Source organism: Pogona vitticeps, chromosome 5, assembly GCF_051106095.1.
Source record: "Pogona vitticeps strain Pit_001003342236 chromosome 5, PviZW2.1, whole genome shotgun sequence".
NCBI lineage: Eukaryota > Metazoa > Chordata > Lepidosauria > Squamata > Agamidae > Pogona > Pogona vitticeps.
The window spans coordinates 160,112,487-160,134,969 of record NC_135787.1 but is presented as its reverse complement, the minus strand read 5'-3'; the positions used below and the strand labels follow the sequence as shown (position 1 = coordinate 160,134,969).

The 22,483-nt window shown below is 41.0% G+C and overlaps 1 protein-coding gene across 2 annotated transcripts; it reads left to right on the top strand.

Annotated features, from left to right (window-relative positions):
- The first annotated feature begins 5,363 nt into the window (after positions 1–5,363).
- On the top strand, positions 5,364–21,695 carry GSG1 (germ cell associated 1). 2 transcript variants are annotated; one of them, XM_020787825.3, is made up of 6 exons: positions 5,364–5,452; positions 11,276–11,600; positions 15,454–15,501; positions 17,068–17,220; positions 18,532–18,643; positions 21,164–21,695. In XM_020787825.3, the coding sequence occupies exons 2-6, from the start codon at positions 11,276–11,278 to the stop codon at positions 21,501–21,503; spliced, it is 978 nt and encodes a 325-aa protein (XP_020643484.1). In that variant the 5' UTR covers positions 5,364–5,452; the 3' UTR covers positions 21,504–21,695. The 2 variants fall into 2 exon arrangements, with proteins under 2 accessions (XP_020643484.1, XP_072856296.1); XM_073000195.2 differs by lacking the exon at positions 17,068–17,220.
- Positions 21,696–22,483: the final 788 nt, after the last annotated feature.

Sequence of the window (22,483 nt, the reverse complement as noted above, 5' to 3'; positions counted from 1 at the left end):
TTTATACCCCGCCTATCTGGTCATTGCAACCACTCTAGGCGGCTCTTCTCTTTCATCCTCATTAAGAGGTTCTTTAATTCCTCCTCACTTTCTGGCATCAGAGTGGTATCATCTGCATACCTGAGGTTATTGATATTTCTTCCGGCAATCTTAATTCCAGTTTGGGATTCCTCCAGTCCAGCCTTTTGCATGATGTATTCTGCATATAAGTTAAATAAGCAGGGGGGCAATATAAAGCCTTGTCATACTCCTTTCCCAATTTTGAACCAATCAGTAGTTTCATATCCAGTTCTAACTGTTGCTTTCTGTCCCACATATAGATTTTTCAGGAGGTAGATAAGATGGTCAGGCACTCCCATTTCTTTAAGGACTTGCCATAGTTTGCTGTGGTCCACACAGTCAAAGGCTTTTCCATAGTCAATGAAGCAGAAGTAGATATTTTTCTGGAACTCTCTGGCTTTCTCCATAATCCAGTGCATGTTAGCAATTTGGTCTCTAGTTCCTCTGCCCTTTCGAAATCCAGGTTGTACTTCTGGGAGTTCTCGGTCCACATACTGTTGAAGCCTACCTTGTAGGATTTGGGGCATAACCTTGCTAGCGCATGAAATGAGTACAATTGTACGGTAGTTGGAGCATTCTTTGGCTCTGCCCTTCTTTGGGATTGGGATGTAGACTGAGCTTTTCCAATCCTCTGGCCACTGCTGAGTTTTCCGAACTTGCTGGAATATTGAGTGTAGCACCTTAATAGCATCATCTTTAAGATTTTAAATACAGTACTTCAACTGGAATGCCATCACCTCCACTGGACTTGTTATTAGCCATGCTTTCTAAGGCCCGCTTGACTTCGCTCTCCAGGATGTCTGGCTTAATTTATTCCCTGGTAAGGCTCTCATTTACTCTCTGTTAAAGATATAAAATGAAGACTCTATGAGAAACTGAAAAAGTAACTTGCATCCATTTAAAATTAAGTTTCGTGCACTGTTAAAATATAGTGATTTTGTTCAGTTCTTCAGATTTTATGCAGGATTCCTAATATTCTGCAGTGTTTAGATTGTTCCATGGAATCCATGCAGAAATGCCTGCTTGTCACCACTGACAGCCTTCTCCAAAAATTCATCCAGCTCTCTATTGAGCACCATGGGTTAGCAGTATATATGTTTCAGCTCCTGCCAAAGAACTGGAATAATAAAAATATTAGAACACATATTAGGACATGATGAACTGCATTGTGGTGTTCACAGTCAATATATCAAGCACAGATGCAAGTCAACTGGGTTCATACTAAGTTTCATAATGTCCTAGTAATTGTGTAATCCTAAGAACCACACAACCTTTTCTTAATTCTTTGTAATGAAATGAACATGCCATTTGCTTCTTTTAATCAAAGTTCCTTTTCCTACAGCAATAAGATTAGACACCATAGTTGAAAATTGCCCTGGACAGATCCTCTGACCAACAAAAGTTTAATATACAGTATAGAAATCTGGTGGTGATTGCCCCATTCTGCCTAATGATAGAGCCGCTCCAGCTAATAAAGCATTGTAGCTGAACTGATCATATCATGAGGGAGATGGGTAATGGTGGCAGTATTTCAGGGAAACCAATAAGCCTCTCTGATTCCCCAGGAGGACAATAAATTAATCCACTCTCAAATAAGCAAACCAAATTACAAAACACTCCTTATTCCAGTTAGGCAGTTATGCAATGTATGGTACATACCATAAGAAATCTTTGAACCATGTGTGTGATCTGAGATAAGTTCCTTAGCCAGCAGTTGAATTAGAAAATGCATATTGTGGTATGACATGAGAAGGGAGCACAAATGAAGGGGGCGTGGAGTGTTGGGGGGTTAACATGAAAAACATACAAAGAGAAGATTATACATGGAAAAAGTACATTTCAAAAGCATGTTGTTCCTGTAGTGCTTTGAAAAGTTAGCCACTGTCAATAATTAGTACAATATTTTAAAATTTTCCTAAAGGAAATTTTCTCTGTTACACCCAATGTGGTGTAATGGACCCCGGGTTGAAATCCCTGCTCAGCCATAGAAAATCACTGACAGAGTGGAACTAGTAACACCATTCCTTAAACATCTCACCTTGACAGCTGTGATAGGGTCACTATAAGTAAGTTCCAGGCCGAAGGCAGATAACAATAACAAGCTATGTTGTTTGCTTTCAACAAAACCGAATAGTTTGTTCACATGCTTATTTCTCTTACATCTGCCTTTCATCATTTCAGTCAGTCAACAGCCAAAATCAAAAATAAATAAATAAAAAATAAAATAAAAATAATGCTCCGACTGAAATATTTCTGACTTTCCCATAACCAGCAGGGAAATATTTTTTAAAAACCACTTCTTCTACCTTAGTCTCAGAGGAAAGTGAAATGCTGCCACTAGTGGGAAATTATTTGTGAATTGCAATCCCAGTGGGCAACCAGGTATGCTGGCCACATTTTTTTTATTTTGTCATGAACTGAGATATTTTCAAATATTTAACTTATGACTGAGCTTGGGCAGACTTGTTTATTTAAGGTGATAGTTCCTTGTTATGCTCCTCAGAGCCATCTATTTGCCATTAGCTGTATGGATACTGTGATCTGTAATGTTTGCGGGGTATGGAAAACTGTAGATCATATCCTTTTAGACTGTGTGTGGTTCTTATGGAATAAAGTATATATATTTCTCTTTTCTAAGTAGTGGGGGATTTGTTGCTGGAAAAGTGGGAGCTTCTGAGCCTTACAGAATCCTATGTGGCTCAAAGGGCTCTGATTTAGTTGGCCAATTGTGGTAGTGTGGGGTTTGGTTGGTTGGTTGGTTGGTTGGTTGGTCGGTCGGTCAGTTGGTTTAAATGTCCATGAGTGGAATCAGTAGGGCCTTCTGGTCCCAGTTCACTATTAAATATCATCATCAGAGCCACTCCCCCCTATAACAGGGAGAGAGGACTTTAACCTTGTGCATGCTTGCTTGCTTATTCATTCATTCATTCATTCATCTATCCATTCATCCATTCATTCATTCATTCGGCTTCTATACCACCCATCTGGCTACTAGGCCACTCTGGGCAGTTTACATGTTAGACAAATAGAACATACACTATTCCAACAATGAACATAGTAATACAAAACTAAAATAAAGATAAAACAACCAACAATTTAAATAAAATAGGTAAAATAATATAAAATAATATAATATAGAGCAAGACAGCCGGATTGATAGTATAAATGTTGAGACCACTCACTGTAATTAGGTGTTGTAACTAATATGTTGTAAGGTCTGGGAAAGTCATGTTTTTAACAGTCACTTTTAAATTCCCAGTGAAGGGGACAGGCGGATTTTGAGCAGAAGCTTTTTCCAGAGGTGACGAGCAACCGCTGAGAAGGCCCGGTTTCTGGTTCTCTCTTTCTGGGCCTCTCTGAGGGTCAAAACTTTCAACTGTCTAGCATGGAAAGATTGAATGGGATGGGTAAATCTCATCAGGAAAAGGCATTCTATCAGTTATCGAGGCCCTAAACTTATGGCTTTATAAGTTAACACCATGACCTTGAAGCTGGCACAGAAATGGATGGATAACCAGCGCAGGCTGGCCAGGGTGGGAGAAATGTATTGGTGTTTCTTAACACCACTCAGTAATCTGGCCGCCATGCTCTGGACTTGCTGAAGTTTCTATAACAGCCTCATGGGCAGCCCCACATAGAGAGCATTACAGTAGTCTATTCTTGAGACTACCAGTGCATAAATCAGCAGGGTGAGGGACCTGAAGTCAAGGTCAGCTGGGCAATCCGTCTTAGGTGGAAATAGGCAGAATGGACCACATACACTATCTGAGGTTCCATTGACAGCACTGGGTCCAGCAGTACACCCAAGCTGCAAACCTCATCCTTAGTGGATAGAGTAGCACCCCAAAGGAGAGGGAGGCACCCAATCCACAAACACTAGAGGGCCCCACCAGCAGGATCTCTGTCTTGCCCAGATTCAGCCTCACTCTATTATCCCTCATCCATGGCAGCACGGCATCCAGGTAGCGCTCAAGGGACAGGACAGCATCCTCTACAGAAGGGTGGAAGGAGAGATAGAGCTGGGTGTCATCTGCGTATAGGTGACACAATGCTCCAAAGCTCCTGATGACCTCCCCTTGGGGCCTCATATAGATATTAAATAGCACTGGTGAGATGATCGACTCCACAGTCAGGAGTCCAAGGGGTGGACATTGTCTCGCAAAACTGTACTCTCCGAGGATGGTCCTCGAGGAAGGATTGGAGCCAGGCCAAGGCCAGATTGTTGATCCCCAGCTCAGAGAGCCACCCTAGGAGGACTCCATGGTCAATGGTATCAAATATCCCAACTCAGAGGCCTGTTCCAGAGAAGAGCAACACTGCTTAAGACAGAGGCCAAGCAGGACGACAGGTACCAACAGCAGGGAGCTGGGTGGTGAGTTTATCCTTCCCTCACCATGCAGTCTGTAGTGCCACACCCTAGAGACTACTCTGTTTTTTCCAGCACAGGATGCCATCCTTTCCTCAGGTGCACCTCACTGCAATACTTACTCTGTGGCATATTATTTGTTGTTGTTTTTCATTGCTTAAAAAAACCCATGAGGAGATAAGAATAAGAGAAAACTTGAAAAATTGCTATCAAAACAACTCCAAAATTCCCTCAAAAAGTAACTTTCAGAAGTAGCTAGAAAACATTACTCATTAACTTAATCTTCATCACCAGTTAAATAATTTCTGAAATATGGTTCCATTATAACCTGTTACAAAAATAAAATATCTTGTTTTAGGCAACTGTATTATTCATAACTTGTTACCTACAGGCTCAGACAGTGGCACAATAAAAGAAAATCCATCTCTGGGAACACACCGTAACTGCGCTTTATAGGATTTCCCATCACAACATGAGAAGTGGATGTATCCTTGTGGCTCCCTGAGTGTTTTGTTGCTCTTTCTGAGGCTAATGATCTGGAGAGTCATCATTTTCACATTTGGTAACTTCTGCCTCTGAACCAGGTGTCAGCCCAATTCCCAGTGGGCATGAATGACCACCATCTCCTTCTCTGTTTTCCCTGAATCGTTTTCCCCCACTGAATGGAGGTCACTTCTTATGCTTAATCCCAGCCTGCAACACCAATCTTTTCGTCGTTAATCTGCTTGAACAGCTGTGCTGTGATTGCATTGTGGATTATAAAATGCCCATTTCCTGCGAAACAGCTGCTGACTGGATGGACAGCATTTAATAATCACAGGGGAGCTTGGAGGGAATTTGGGGAGGGGGATTGAGATGGGGGTTAAAACTGGAAGAAGGTGGATGAAGAAGTATAAGGGGGACAGGATAAATTTTGTTATCAGGAACCTAAACTGGGAGATGTGGGAGAGTAAAGGCTGTTTCAGAGACCCATGTTAAGTACAGCCTGCGGATTAAACTGCAACAACTGCAGAATCCTCCGGAAAGGTAATTTGAGCTTGTAATGCTATTGCGAAAGATGATTTTGTTTCTGTAGCATACCATCCTGCAGTTTAGTGGAAAGCTGGCATCCTCAGAAAAAAGGAAAGGATCTGGATACCCTTCCTTCTTTGCCATGCATCCTTTCTGCTCTTTTAAGGCTGGGCTGATCCCAAAACATCATCTTTACAGCAATCCCGTTGTTGTTTTTGTTTTTGTTTTTGTTTTTGTTGTTGTTGCTGTTGTTGTTGTTGTTGCATGCCATCAAGTTACCCCCAACCTATGGCAACCCTATGAATGAGCAATCTCCAGACTGTTCTGTCCTCAACGACTCTGCTCAGTTTTTCCTAAATCAAGTCTGTGGCTTCCTTTAGGGAGTCAATTATCTCATAATTGGTCTTCCTCTTTTCCTGCTACCTTCAACTTCCTAGCTTTGTCCTTTTCAATTGTCTTTTCCAGAGAACCCTGCCTTCTCAAGATGTGCCCAAAGCAGGACAGCCTCAGATTCAACATTTTTGCCTCCAGGGATAGTTCAGGCTTGGTTTCTTTGATCTAGGGGACCCTGTTGTTTGTCTTTCTGGGAGTCCAGGGTATTCACAAAGATCTCCTCCAGCATCGTATTTCAAATGAATCATTTTTTTTCTCCTGTTAGCTTTCTTTATGGCTCCAGTGTTCGCAGTCATAATGGTGACTGGCAATATAAGGGTGTAGATTATCTTGATCTTGATTTCCAATGACACATCCTGAGTACACTTGATGGGACTTTCTAGTTCTATCATTGCTGCCTTTCTGGGTCTTAGTCTTCTTTTGATTTCTCGGCTGCAATCTCCATTTGGATTGATGACTGTCCCAAGGTATCCAAATTGTGTAACTAGTTCAATTTCTTCATTGTCAATATTAAAGCTATATAATTCTTCCGCAGTCATGATTTTGGTCTTCTTAATGTTCAGCAGCATTCCTGCTTTGGCGCTTTCTTCTTTCACTTTCAATAAAGTCCTTTCAAGCCATTGCTGCTTTCTTTCAGTAAGATAGTGTCATCTAAATAACCTAAATTATCGGTGTTTCTTCCATCAATTTTCACTCCTTCATCTTAATCTAGTCTGGTTTTCCATATATGTTCTGTGTACAGATTGAGCAGATAAGGGGATTAAATGCACCATTGTCTGACACCTTTGTCTATAGGAAACCATTCTGTGCTAACAGTACCTTCTTGTCTACAATATAGGTTACACATTAGGACAATCAAGTGCTGAGCTCCCTCACCCATTTGTTTCTCATGAGCCACACAGTCAAAGGCTTTTCTATAGTCTAGAAAGTGTAAACTGATCTTTTTCTGAAATTCTTTGGCGTACTCCATAACCAGTGAATATTTGCAAAATGAGCTCAAGTGTCTTTTCCTTTTCTGAATCCAGCTTGAACAACAGACTTGTTCCAGAGAAGCTAAAAGTCTTTGATGCCACACCTTGAGCATCACTTTGCTTGCATGGGAAATTAAAGCAATGGTTCTATAGTTACTGCTCTCCTTTGCATCTCTTTTCTTGGGGATTGAAATTTATATTAAATGTTCCCAGTCTGTTGGCCATTGTTTTGTTTTCCATATTTACTGGCATTTTCTTGTTAGGATTTTGATAGACTAAGTCTCTGTGGCTCGAAATAGTTCTATCAGTATTCCATCTACCCCAGTGATTTTTAATAGTACAAAGGATGTTTGAATAAGATATGTAATTACAGAGAATGTATTTATATGACGTTTAGTGTTTGGAGTTATTCCCCTGATGACTGTGGGTCGCTAGGAGTTACTTAGACTGGTGTCTTAAATATAATTATCCAGGAATAGACTGCATTGACGGCATGGGATTTACTTCTAGGGTGGAATATACACATTATTGTATGCATTCTGACATTGAAAAAACCCAAGCATGGGTATATATGCGAAGAAGAAAAATGTTTGCACTGGGATTAATTCTTTTCCTCCTCTGTCTCCTCCATACTTTGTGACCTTCCTATTTTGGAAATCACCTGTGAAGATTTCACATGGCTTTAAAAATGCAGTGGAAGGGATGAGATCAAAATATTCTCCTTGGCTATGATGAAACTTAAAAATCTTGAGCACGTGTGCAGGAATCTGCTCTATGCTCTAGGCAAAAGGGGTTGTCAGTTGTTTCTTACTAAAGATACATGTTTTGCAGAATTGCAAAAAAGATGGTCTGAAAAGAAAGGGAAAAACCCAAGAGGAGAATGGGGCCTTGAGAGTTAAAAAGGAATGAGGCACAGAAGAACTTAAAAAGCAGAGGAATAAATTAGAAAATCCATAGCATGCTAGCACCAAAGCAGGGGAGGTGATGCTTTTGTTTTAATTGTGTGAGCTCTGCTAATCAGGAAATCCTGTGAAATGCCTGGAGGCATTGCTTAATACCCTCACTTCTTATGTGTGGCTAGTTGCACATGGGTAAAGCATTGGATCCACACCAGTGTTGTTTCTTGTTTATAGACCTGCATGTGCAAACTCTTTGCTTGGAAAAATATAATTTGCAAGTAGTCTGTTACACATTAGACTAGCAATTTTGACTTCTGCTGAGAGAAAGAACCCAGTTCCTAAAAAGTATCAGTATTATTTCAAGACAGGAAACGTTTATTCTTTGGTTCTATTCCTCCCCAGAGTGGGGAGCAATCATATTGACTGCAGTATTCTGGGAGTCGTAGCCCCCCAAATTAAACATTTCCTATCTCTGATATCATTTCACCAAACATACCTACATTATATGGCACTTGAGAAGACATTGGCATGAAGGAATTCCTATTTTCTTTATGACTAGAGAAAATGTAGGAGAAACTATGAGAGAAGGATGGAATTAGGCTGGAATATCATGATAGCAACACTTGAGTGCTCATACCTGTTTCTCCCACATTCAATATGAGCATTATGAAAGCGCTTAACCAAGTGCAGGATAAAGCAGTGCACAATAAAGGGCCAAGATACTAGATCTCTTTCAAGAAGGCAACCATCAGGTAACACAGGCAGTGACATTCAGTTTTCTGAAAACTTTTGCTTAACCCTCTACACCATCCCTGCAATGCTGTCTTTTAGACCCCTCAGACTCTTAGGGAAATTTACCCCAGAATTCGCAACAGCTGAGGCACAGATGAATTCAAATTAAAATCCAGTGACTACATGGCATAAAACTTGTTGTGGAACAATTGCTTTTTAGGGGGGAAATCCTTTTTTTTTTTTCCAGCTGGCAAGGATGGTTTAAATTTGCTCCAGTTGGACTGACATGTCTTTTGTTCACTTTCCACCCAGTGTGATTGCCTGATCTGAATACAAAAGGGTATTTGTGAGGGTGTTAGTTCCCTCAGCTGAGTCCTGTTGTCTGCAAACTGTGCATATCTGTTTTTTTAAAAGACTTTCAAGGTCGCACTGGAACACAGAATCTTTAGGTCACTTAGGAGTACTATTTTTTTTAAAAAAAAGATGGAAATTGTCAATTAGCACCTTGCCAAAGACATCTTCTGCTATTGGGACGCTGTAAAAACACAGCTCTATGGCTCTGCCTCTGCTTACTCCTGCAAATTGCATGTTGTATGGATTGTCAAGACCAAAAATGTGACACTCAAAAAATGATCTCAGAGCACTATAAAACTTTATAACACCCTTTGGTAGTTTTAGTATGTGCTGGTCTGTCACAGCTGGCATTTATCCCCGAAAGAGTTAATTCCAGTGTGAACGAGATATGCTTTCCCAGTAATATTAAAATTCAACTGTGCATAAAGTTATGTGTTCCATTGTTGGAATGATTCCAGGCAACATCAGCTCATCTATGTCTGCAAGCTTTATTCATGTACATTGCTTCTATGCATAAAAATCCAAGAGTTATTTAAAAAATGTAATTTTTTGAGAAGTTGCAGGCACATTTCTATTATACAGAAATTAAACTTACAACAATGAAAAAACTGTAGGTGCAAATACTTAAAAATGTATGAAGTTTGGAATTGAGTTGCAGACAATATACTTAAGCAAAATACATTTCAGTTGTAACATTTAAGTAGAAGCTACAAGCAAGGATTTAAATCATGTTATAATCATGTTTCAAAACTGTAGATATACATTTTAAAAATGCAGGAACCTTAAAAAGATCATCTCTGAAAATGTTTTAAAGTAAAAAGATATAAAATTAAAATATATTCCACAACCTTTCAGTGTATTCATATATACAGAAAAATTATTTAACAATGTTCTCACCCAGGCAAGCCAATCGTATCGGTTTGCATCAATGGATGGAAAACCATATTCTCTCCATGTGCCTCTAGCTTCGAGAAATGAAGCCCACTAGTGCATCATTGCTTTTTGCTCCTTGATGTCTGCTACCTAGTATCTGTGGTTTTGTTTTCTAGTATGTGTGTCATATATTTGTGTGAGCATTGTTTCCCTATATTTATAATTCTCTCATTTGTTTATATTTCCCTTCAACTGTACACAACTCAAGCTTGACAGAGTAGCAAACTGCTAACCTATGAAGCATGTCTCTTGAAATTTCTATGAGAATTAACATTTTTTTGCCAAGCTAACAACCTGCTGTGGCAATAAGGAATATTATTTATATTTTGACTTATTCCTCGGAACACCTGCCACAGTAGCAGACTGGTTCCATAGTAATTTGCTTCAGTAGGGTTTTGTTAGGTAAGCAAAATATTAGGAGACCTAATTGCTGGTAAACAAATTTGGTAAGATACCAATCTGCTACACTTGCATTCCAGAACCCTAGGAGTTTCAGGGTCTAGAGATTTTTTTCAATGTTTTGTATTTCCTTATCATTTATTTACACATGCTCAAGTGTTAGCTTGCTAAGAGATCCTTTACTATATCAAGTTACTTTGCACGGCAGTATTATTTTTGTTGTTTTACGTTGGCGCTACTTTCCTTGCAATGGCTTGGACAGAGAGTAAGCTAATTGTTTTGCAGTGACTTTTAGTATGGTCGTGTTCAAGCCTCATTTTGTTAATCACAATTTAGATTTTTAGGATTGCATTTTCTATAATTCCCCTTAATTATTTTAACACTGTGCATACAAAATTTCAAACCTTGGCTGAACAGCTACTGTCATTTTACCCATGGAAATTCAATATGAAAAACTGTGGATCACAGCAAATCCAAGCTTACAGTACTTTCCCTACTGTGTAGCTACACCCCTACCCAACAGACTAAAATTAAATGATTTACTCTATTTGCTCTCCTTCTTCCCCCTTAACCCCTAGTGGGACTTTCATGCTTTCTTTGTCTCCTTTCCTCTTTGTCAGCTGTTTGAAAATGCTATAAAGAGAAGTAGCAGTTGGACTATGTATTTTCATTTTTTCCACCATTCCTGTAGCTACGTGGAGCTCCTCAGAGGCCTTCTGGAGAACTGAATATATCAGAGCTGACTACAACTTCTTGTTCATTGATTAGGAAGTGTTACAAAGGTCTGCCAGCTAGTGACTGAAGATGGTAATCTAGGCTACAGACAGGTTTTATATAACTGATATTAATTAAATTAATTCATTTAATCCACATTTAAAAACCAAATAACCCCGCCACACATCTCTAAGGACCTCTTCTGGCAATTTTCAGGTGTGTAAATCTCTCAGTCTTGGAGCTATGAGAAAGATAGATAGACAGACACACATTTATTGATATATTATTATTATTATTATTATTTATTTAATTTATATCCCGCCTATCTAGTCCTATATGTAGATTATTGGTAAAAAAAAATGTGGGAGTGTGATAGAATCTCCTAATAGACTGAACAATGAAGAGCCATATGAGAGTTTCTGATACTCACTTATTTCTTGCAGATGGAGTTCCTGAAGATCCTTCCCTGGCGCCGTGCTGTCCTGGCTGTGCTTCTGAACCTGCTGGCCCTCAGCCTGTCCACCACAGCCCTACTGGGCAGCTACTGGTGTGTTGGGACTCAAAAAGTTCCAAAGCCTTTATGTGGGAAGACGAAGACTACCAAATGCATAGGTGTCCCTCTGCCTCCTGATGGAGGAGTTGGCAATTCCTCTTTCCCTTTGCAAGATGTTGTGCACTATAGCTGGGAGACTGGGGATGACCGCTTTGCCTTTCGGTACTTCCATACAGGCATGTGGGTTTCATGTGAGGAGAACATCGAAGGCTCAGGTAATATATTTAGAACAGCAAAGGCAAGAGCCTTGCCCTGCATTAATTTCATTTCAGCTCATTCCATTTCATCTTTAGTTAGCCTCATGGCACAGTGGGTAAACTGCTGTACTGCAGCCAAAACTGTGCTCACGACCTGGGGTTCAATCCCAGGTAGTTGGCTCAAGGTTGACTCAGCCTTCTGCCCTTCCGAGGTCAGTAAAATGAGTACCCAGCTCACTGGGGGAGAGGGGCAATGTGTAGCCTGCATCATTAACTTGTAAACTGCCCAGAGAGTGAAGTAAGTGCTATGGGGCAGTATACAGTATAAGCATCACACTTTGCTTTAGTTACTGAAATTCTGTCAGCAGTTAAAGTGCTTTATGGTTTAGAGGCACAATTTGAAAGCTACTGATCCTTTTGTATTGCTACCCAATGGTGTTACATAACGACCAGGTGAAATGGCTGTCAAGAGAGATTTCGAGAAAGGGAGGAGCCAAATTACGGTTGGTTCCTGAATGTTTCCAGTGGAGGTAGACAATTAAAAAACACTCCTAAAGGCCACAAACAAGGTTAAATGGATGTTTCTAAGGACCAAATTCCAAGGTACAAAACAACCTATTGGGTCTTATGGACACATCTGTCCTTGATCTAATCCCCTTTCAGCATTCCATAACAAAATTGAAGTATGGTTGTTGTAGATTTTTCGGACTGTTTGGCTGTGTTCTGGAGGTTTTTCTTCCTAATGTTTTGCCAGTCTCTTTGGACTGGTGAAACGTTAGGAAGAAAGACCTCCAGAACATAGCCAGACAGGTGGAAAAATCTACAACAATAATCGGATCCTGACCGTGAATACAAAGTTGGAGTAATTTTGAAGTATAGCATGGACTCAACCCGCCATCTTTCTTCACTGCTTTCCTCACATGAAGGGCAACAGTTTGAAGAGAAGAACCTCTTCTTCATATGGAGGCTCTCCAAGTCATCGAGAACCCTGAAAAATCAGGGCTCTGGATTCTTCCAAGAACCTCCAGATATAAAGGAAGCTTTTTGCACACTCCACATGGAGAGGATATAACTAGTATGTTCTAACTGTATGAGAGAATGCCTGAAAAGATTACTAGATTCCATAACAACCTATTTCAGGAATCCCTGTCTAGAGAGTTAGAAATCTAATTGGCATGATAATGGTATTTCTGATCTACTATAAAATTTCCTTCATGGTTGCTGTTACAATCAGTCATTGCACCACCATTTTTATCAGCAATTTTACCCACTTTCTTCGTGAGTTCCAGCAATGTTATCTATGTTTTATTTTCTTTCAAGGGTAATTGTTCCCTTGTAATAGTGAATGCCACTTGGTTACACAGTTTTAGTCCCTTTGGAAGGTTTTTTTTTTGCTAACCAGTGGATTCAGCTGGAAATCAACTTCTTTATTGATCTAAATATAAATAATACACTGGCCCTGCACATTTTCTATAAAATGTCAAATCCTACTTTCTAATACAAAGGTTGGAAGGGAGAGAGGGAGGGTGTAAATTATTTCACACCTCAGTTTGGAACCTTAGTAGTACACAAGGGAGGGCAGAAGAGCCCTCTTTCCCCCCAAAGGTAAGTTATTTAGTAGTAGTAGTAGTAGTAGTAGTAGTAGTAGTAGTAGTAGTAGTAGTAGTCATCGTCGTCATCGTCGTCGTCGTAGTAGTAGTAATCTTATAACTTAATGAACCATTAAGTCCAGCCCCTGTCAAGGAGGCATTGGGAGGAATCAAACTCCCAACTTCTGGCTCCACAGCCAGATACCTGAGCCACTGAGCTATCCAAAAGTTGACATATCATTGGGAAAAACAATGCACGGTGAGATCTGAATTAGTCTTACTCTTTTCTGTTTGATGTACAATGAATGAGTGGTACATGCCCAGCTCAAGGTATGTGTGAAGTGTTGCAGGATACATAAGAATGAATCTATTTGGGTGGATGTGAGTCCCTTAAAAATAATGAATCTCTCAAGACTGATGTTTGAACGTTGCTGAAATGGCAACTTGTTGTTACTTATTGTAATGTGGGATCGGAAAGTCTGCTCACAGAACACTTAACAGCTTCTGTCCCATCACAAAATCTCTGTGATAATCTGGCAGTAGGACAGCCTCTAAAATCCTGATGTTAAATCATAGTATTCTGGAAATAGTTTTCATGGAAACTAACACAATTTACACTCCCTGTTTCATGTTCTGGCTGTGTCTGAGTCAGTGAGGTCACTTCTATGCAGTTGCCCATGAAGTAGCAGACAGAGTCCTGAGGAAACAAAATGAAGTACAGCTATTACTGAATGGGGAGGAATTTGGAACATGAAAGAGCTGAGTACAGTGATACAAAGGGGATCAAAGAGATTAGCCTTCCAGGCAGGGGAGGAAAGAAGAAGAAGGAAAAGAAAAAGACTATGTTCAGCTGGAGAGGACAAAATAATTTTACAAAGCAAACCAATAGCTAGGGAATACAATCTGCAGAGTCAGAAGCCTAGAAAGCAATATCGTTAAGAAGGAATTAGCAACAAAGCTTATACAGGTTGAACACTTGTTCATAGGCTAGTATACAACTACAGTCAGCTATCTTCTGAATTATGTATATAGATTGCCACTCGGCAATCTTAAAAGGGTTGGCTTTTTTCATTCTTTCTGCCCTTTAGAAGAATTTATTTCTGTACACATTCAGTACAAGTGAATAGGAATTTCAACATTTACTCACCTTTAAATGAACTAAAATCCTCCTCAGTTGGTTGGTTCCTGTATTGTCTTTATCAATGTTCTGAGCTCGAAAGAGAGAAGCAAATTGTGTTTTATGAGTTTGTCATATCCACCTTGACTTAAGCATCAGCTGGCCTCTGACAAACTGCAGGATGTTCCTTATGCCATTAGTTGAGCCCCAGGAAGCAGTGGAGCCTGGTGACCCCAAAGTCATGGGGGCAGTGAGTCCACTCCTGAACTTTGTAGGAGATAACCAAAATGCTGGGCCCTACCCCAAAATAGGTTCGGCACTTCAGATCGCTCTCCCAAAGTTCAGGCTAAAACATGGAGTAGATACTATTCCTTCTCCTACCCCACGATACTGAAATTACCAGCCAGTACTTTCTGCAGGATGCCTGGATTCTGCAGGAAATACCACCAATGGTGCTAAACTGGCAGGGGGCTGAGTTCCTTGGCAGACTATGAGGCCCGCTGTTTCCTATGCTCCCTTTTGCATCAAGCACTCTCTTATCAAAGGAAAAAAACTGTGCTACATATGGAATTAGCATTGTTAGCTTATTAACTAGCTTCCATTCTTAATGGGAATTAGTTAATAGGTTTGTTTGTTTGCAAGAAATGAAAAGGGTAGAGAAGTGAGGGGGAAAACACTTACATTTTCTGTCCTGGTCAGCATAGGTCAGAGGGGATTCACAGTGAACAATTCCTAAGCCAATATTCTCCCTCACCCCCCTCCATCAATCCCTGATTTCAATGGGGAGCTGAAATCTTATGTGGTTGGTAGGATATATTCCCATTAAACTTACAGTTAACAAGGTTCTAGTCCTTATGTCTCTGATGTCAACCAGAGAAGTACCACACATGCTCTGGCTTAAGCATTTTATCGAATTTAGGAGATACTAGAATCCTGGGAATGCAGTCATCTTCTACAGACTGCAAGCTTAGTGAAAACAGGGAGGGAAGGATGTGGCAGCCACTGTCCCTACTACCCTCTTCGCATGTAGAGTTTATGCACAAGGAGAACACTTAAGTGGGGCTATGATCCCGACCAATAAAGAACCTAGAAAACTTTCAATGATAGAACAGTAATTTAGATTCCAAGACATACTGTTCTTTCTTTCTGTGTTGTATTCTTTTAGATGAGAAGTGTCGCAGCTTCATTGAACTTTCTCCTCCAGCAGAACGAGGTAAGAATGAGTGTTTCTGGTGGACTGGTTGTGAACAAGACAAGCTTGAGCCTGCACAGGCTTTAGGGAAAAACATGATCCTGGAGCAAAAAACCCAAGACGGTACTGCTGTTACTGAACTTTACCCAAGTAGGAGGGCTGGCCCAGGACAATTTGCACCTGTAATGATGAACAAAATGGTGCCCCCCAATCCCGATTATTCCAGGTGTAAAAGCCAAGTGGATTGGCGGCTGATTATTTTTTTTTCAGCATGAGGAAAAGATTGGCATGACCCATCATATCTAAGAGTAGCAGGCTACTGTAAGGTGCACAGGATTGGGTGCTTCCTCCAGGACCCTATTGTTACCTCCCAGCATATGCCACCAGCAGCCACTGTGATACGGATGGCCCCGTGTACTATTCTGTCTCATGGTACACTTCTGTAATGTATTCTGCGACCCCAGGACACCTATTTTCTCCTCTTTCCAGCTTCAGTAGGCTTGGCCACTTAGTAAATAGCTTTGTGTGCTCCAAGTACATAAAACAGTAAAATGTGATTGATCCACAGTGGTGGAAACCAAAGGAGATCATACGGGAAGGGAGTCAGACAATAAAACAATAATTGCATTATAGAATAATTGAGTTGGAAGGGGTCTATAAGGCCATCAAGTCCAGACCCTGCTCAATGTAGGAATCCTTAAATTCAGGAAGCTTCAGGTATTTTCAAGGGCGTAGCAAGTATATAAATAATAATCTAATAATATATAATCTAATAATAATGCTTAAGATACTGAGACACGGATTTCTCCCTCCTTTCCAAATGTTCCTATTCTTAAACTTAAAAGGTAAAGGTTCCCCTTGACATTTTTAGTCCAGTCTTGTCCGACTCTAGGGGGCAGTGCTCATCCCGTTTTCAAGCTGTAGAGCCAGCGCTTGTCCAAAGACAGTTTCCGTTGTCACATGACCAGTGTGACTAGGGAACACCTAGGAGTTAGGTTTAAGTTTCCCACCATTTGACTACATACCCAGAGATCCCACTTTTTCCAACCAACTCTGTTGCTGTTTTGAGAACTATATCAAATACTTCCAACCTTTCAGACATTTGAGCCCTTAATAGAATTGATGAATGCCCCTCTGTGGTGGTCTCCTTGCTTAAAATGCCTTGTCCTTGCAAAGATCAGTCAGCATCTTTGTTCAGAATATGTGAGAATGCTTACAGGATGCTGGAGCAAGCCTGGACAACCTACAAGCCACCAAGGGAAATACAGACTGTCATCCATGTAGAGCAGCATGTTAGGGGTTTTCTAAATTATTTCAGCTTGGCTATCACATCAAAAGAGGTGTTTAAGCTTCTGTAAGGAGGTGCCCCAAACTGGCTGCCTGCTGTAGTCTTGCTTTAACTGTTGTTGGAAGTCTCATCTTCCAGCACTATCTCTTTTTTCATTTCAAATAGTCTTGGCAGAGTGTACAGGCATGGTTTAAAATCTCCTCTGACTGCTTGCTTAATGAAGACAATAGCAAAAGAAGAGACCTCAAATCTGCAGAATTGCTATAACCCTTATTTGTTTTGCTGGTTTCACACAACAGGCATCCTCTGGTTGTCAGTCGGCTCAGAAATCATGTACATAGTTTTACTGCTGATTAGCTTCATACTTCTGATAATGGAGATGCTGTACACAGGAAACCCAGTTTGTGGGTTGAAGCTCAATGCCTTTGCAGCTGTCTCCTCAGTATTGTCAGGTGAGCACTTGATAGGAAACTTAGAGTGGTCTAATTAACAGAAGAGACAGCACTGTTTGAAGAACTGCTTAGCAGACAGCCTCTGTTTCAGGAAGGAGACATGTCCAGAGGACTGGGAACAGCATCTGCCCTGGGAATACACATATCCCTCTAAAGACCCTCCGCATATATACACATACTGTGGAGAAAAATATGTGCCCCCCCCCCGGTGGCCTATGACACCCTCTGTGTGCTCAAATAGCCATAGCACAATGTTTTCATCTGCTTTAGGTATGTGGAGGCCTTTTTCAAAACTAGAAGACAGTAGATGGTCATTTTTGGTTTTGACCCCCAAACTTAAAATAAGTTATGGTACCCCCCCCCAAATGTTTGATGAATGGCCAGTTTTAATCACAGAGGGCTGCTTGAGGGGGAACTGAGAATGGGGCCTCAGAGATGCCGCAGCTCAGGGACTGAATAAAACCCCCAACCCACAGTTAGCCAGCTGTGCAGTATTGGAAGGCATCCTATGCTTGAAAGACTGTCCAGATCACACTCCACTGAAAGACGCTGGCCAGTATCCTATTGCTAGTCCTAGCTAGAGTGGACTAATTGATTTAATGGATTAATGTACCATTCTTGAATGTTGACTTACTAATTTAGTCAGTCTTCTCTAGTTGGGAGTAGCAAAAGGGTACTGGCCAAAAAAAAAAAAAACATAAGAATGAGCAAGTGCCTTGAAGTACCTGTCCAAAGTAACTACCTGGACAGCAGAGAGGACAGGCACACAAGTCATTTAGTCAGTGGTCATCCAATATTGTGAAATACATTTTAGTTCTATTTATTCTATAGGAATGGTGTCTAATTTTGTACATATAAATTTAGGAAATGCAATTTTTTTGCACATTTGTGTCATGTGGGTATTAATGCATTTCCTGTGATGTGCAAGTGTCTACGCTCATGATATGTAAATGAGAGGTGCTCTGCAGTGGAAACTGGAGGCAGCCATAAAATACGAGGGCAAGTTTGTCATTTCCAGAGTGGCAGCTGGGTGTTAAAGGCAAACAAAAGTATGCAATGCAATGAAGAGAAATGCAATGGAGTAAAAAGCAAACAAAAGGCAGGGAATAGGAAAGTTGCCAGGAGGAGCCTTATGAGTAAGACCCATGGGAGCCTACAATCAGCTGGTGATCACTTCAATCCAAGAAGCTTGTAGTAAAACATTAGATCTGAAAACTAACACGGAAAAACAATGTTTGGTTTGTTGGTTCCACTTGAATTACAGCTTGATATAGATGACTTTTTTTTTTTTTGCCTTTGCTTTCCATTTAGGCCTACTTGGGATGGTGGCTCACATGATGTACAGTCAAGTCTTCCAGGCAACTGTTAGCCTGGGGCCAGAAGACTGGAGACCACACTCATGGGACTATGGTTGGGCCTTCTAGTATGTATTTTTTTTTCTTCATTAGAATATTTTTATGCCACATTTCATAAAGTAGTGAACATGTGATGGTGCCTCAGGTTAGGTCTCCTCCTTCCTTTCTCATTCTGAGGCTGGAGCTGGCCTTCACATCAATCTAAAACACAGGACTTTGTGATATGATCTACCTCTCACTGAATGTGGTCCCTCTGCCAAAACCGATCTGCCCTGGGGCAGAGAAATCCAACAAAACCTTCGCCCCATGGCAATATGCATAACATACAGGGTCCAGCAAAAAGAACTTGTTTCACATTCCGGAAGGGTGTGAGTCACCCTTTAGTCATTTTGTCCCAAGAAAATAATTCTTACTGTTTACTACTTTTAAAAAAAGAAACCTAAAAAAAGTTTCAACAATACTAGTGGTATTAATCCACTCTTAAAAAGCCCTTTACCCCCCCCTCATAAAAGTCTTTGATCTCAGGAAGATAGTCCTTCTATGATGCTAATGTGTTTGCTGTATTCTACTCATGAGTCATCCCATGGTCACATAGAAAATATCCAATTCTCTGCATTTCTGGTTTCACACTCATTGCTGCTAATCTGCTGTATAGAACTGTTCTCCCTGCATTTAGTATTTATTATGCAGATCTCATGAAAAGAGAAGACTCCCTGGAAAAGCCGCCTAGAGTGGTCTTTTAGGCCAGATGGGCGGGGTATAAATAAATAAATAAATAAATAAATAAATAAATAAATAAATAAATAAATAAATAAATAAATAAATAAATAAATAAATAAATAAATAAAAAGCCCCTGATGTTGGGAAAGTGTGAAGGCAAGAGGAGAAGGGGACGACAGAGGATGAGATGGTTGGACAGTGTCATCGAAGCTGCCAACATGAATTTGACCAAACTCCGGAAGGCAGTGGAAGACTGCCTGGCATGCTCTGGTCCATGGGGTCACGAAGAGCTGGACACAACTAAATGACTAAACAACAACAACAAAAATTCAGGCCCCAGGGCTCTTTGTGTATGCAATTCACCTTTTTATTTCAAGTATTTTATCCTATTCCACACTTCAAGCAAAAAGTATTTCAAAATGGCTTAGGTATAATCAGTTAAAAAATCCCTGTCCACCTGCTTATAATCTTAGTACATAACAAAACATAAGAAAAAGGACAGAGAAGGCAGGAAAGTAACTAGCATCTGGCTGGGCCAGTAGAATGACTTGTGATCTTTACCACATCACCCTCCTCTACCATCTGCTAGAAAAGCTGTGATCAGTAAAGGAGGAGCCGGATAGGCAGCAGTGTAGCACAGCCAAAGTGGCAAAGTGGTTAAAATGTTGGACTGGGACTTCAGAAACCCAGGTGTTCACACATCCCCACTGAACTGTGAAGCCAGTGGGTGACCTTGGTCATACCTTCTCAGGTGGGTTTCAGGCTGACTGAGGTTTTAGAGACCATTTTGTGACACAGCTGTTTGCCTCAGAACATGCCACATAGATATGCTTAGAACTTTTGTTTCTTGTTACCTTCGATGTTCTAGAGCTGTTACACAGACTGAAATGCACACACTGGCCTTTGGATTAGAGGTTGTTACTGAGTTTGCTGTGCCATCGAAAGGTGTGCTCCCGTGACATCGCAGGAGGCTGCCCCCATTTTGGCAGTGAAATCTCAGAGAATGGAGTGCTGTTAACCTGGCCATCTTATCTAATTCCTCAGATCTTTGGAGGAATAAAGGGTGGACAGTGAAGTGGATGGAAAGCCAGGTACACCACCATGGACTCCATGACCAAAATTCTTTTGCCATTGTACACTTGCACAATAATTGCATGAGTCTTGGTGGCAAATTTCCATTCGTTAGTGAAATGCAAGTTGCCTTCCTGGCAAAGTGCCTGATTGTACAATTGCTTGCATGCAGAAGTACAACCAGCAGCTCATTAATGAGAAGCAATTTGCCAACATGAATTATGTCAGTTCCCTTATACAAGTGTAAATCAGCAACAGGATTCTGGCCATTGAAGGAAAGGTAGGATATAAATGTAAGAATTAAAAAAAAAAAGCTGCAGAAACCTAGAATGGGACTTAGGTTTCTTTGGCAGACAAATACACCCTCTACGTTTTCCTTCTGGTGTCACTCTGTTGTGGGCTTTACCTTCTGAAGTCATTGTTTGTTTTACATATATATTTGCATTTCACCCAAGGAACTGAAGCCAGTGTACGTAGTCCCCTTACCACATTTTATCCTCATGATAATCGTGTGAGGTAAGTTGGGACGAGAAGTAGTTATTGGCCAAAACTCATTCTCCATGAGCTTCACCAAGGAATGGCAACTTGAACACCAGACCACACCAATCCCAACACTCTAACCTTACATAGACTAGCTCTCATGTGCTCCCCAAAGGCACTGAAACTATGGAAGTTATTTCCTACTTAACTGAATAGTGGGAGGTATGAACACCACTGCTACAACCCCACAATGCTTAAGTGTGAAAATAAAGTCCAGTTATAAGACCCTTATTCTCCCCATCCCCTCTCTCTTTCAGTATGGCATGGGCCTCCTTTACATGTTGCATGGCTTCTGCAGTCACAACACTGAACACATACACCAAGACTGTACTGGCATTCAAACGCAACCATGAGAAAGCCTGCGAAGGGAGCTTTTCAGCCAACCAATCTCAACACCATCAGTGCTTCATGCCACCACAGTACCACCACCACAGAGACCAAGCAGGTGGCTTCTACCAGCACCAAGATAAACTTCCCCATTCCGTCTCCGAAGTTGTTGATTTCTACTCTGAGCTGCAACAGAAGGTGCTACAGAGGGAGCCTGACCTGGAGATGAATGAGGTCCTGAGAAAGGCTGTTGTGGAGGATCCCTGTTAGGACAGATGGGGAGGGTTTTCCAGAGAGTAGAAAACGAAGAGAACTCTAATCCAGTACACTAGCCTATTCTGGGGTTTCAGCTTCTTTGTTTCATTCTGCTGGGAAATTTGGAATCAGTGTGAGGCTTGTGCTTTGGCCGGACAGCACAATTCTGGCCAACATTGGGATCGGAATAAATCAAATTTATGTTTAGTTCAGGTCTCAAATGTTTCAGTGAACATATACTCCACAGTGAATGATTCTTGGCTTGTTTATAGTTTTCTAAATACTGTATGTTTTGTGAGATTAATAGCCTGGTGGTGGAGGGGAGACGTAAGAAAGCTTCACCTTATATCTATATCTGAGCTAGGGTCAAAACATTCACTAAAAAGGCATTTTAAAGCAGGACACTTTCTAAAGGGCCAAGAATGAAGAAATGGTGTCTGCCTGCATTTTCTTTCACACAGTCCAACTGGAGAAAGCATCTACCTAGCTCTCCCTTCAGATCAAAGGTGCACAGAATTCAGCCCTCCAGATGTTAGACCGCCGCTCCCAGGATTCCTCACCGTTGGCTATGGGTTCTTGGAGCTGCCAACCAACAAAAATGGAGGGCCATCCCTGCTTTAGACCCTCATGCAATGTAAGCAGGTTGGAGACAGAACCAGGAGGGTGGATGCAAATGAGGGTGGGGCCAGCAGCACTGTTAAGTGCATGGAACCCCTTTGCATGAGTTACACATGACCGGGGCTTCAACCACACACAGATGGGTTCCTAATGCTTTTCCAACCTGCCACATTTCTCCCCCCACACCCACTGTAATGGAGTTTTCTCACAGAATCTGCATACAAATATACAGTTTGATTGATTTTACTGAGTGTTAATGTCTCTTGCTGCCTTCACTCCTGTACTGCTACATTTATCTAGGTGTCTGCTTTGTTTGGGATATATACACAAACACAATTTTAAAGCTGACTGAGGGAGGGAGTTGTGTGATTAACATA

Coding starts and splice junctions, on each gene's coding strand:
- GSG1 (XM_020787825.3), top strand. CDS start 11,276: ATGGAGTTCCTGAAGATCCTTCCCTGGCGCCGTGCTGTCCTGGCTGTG. Junction 11,601..15,453: donor GGAGAACATCGAAGGCTCAG/GTAATATATTTA, acceptor GTATTCTTTTAG/ATGAGAAGTGTCGCAGCTTC. Junction 18,644..21,163: donor GACTATGGTTGGGCCTTCTA/GTATGTATTTTT, acceptor TCTCTCTTTCAG/TATGGCATGGGCCTCCTTTA.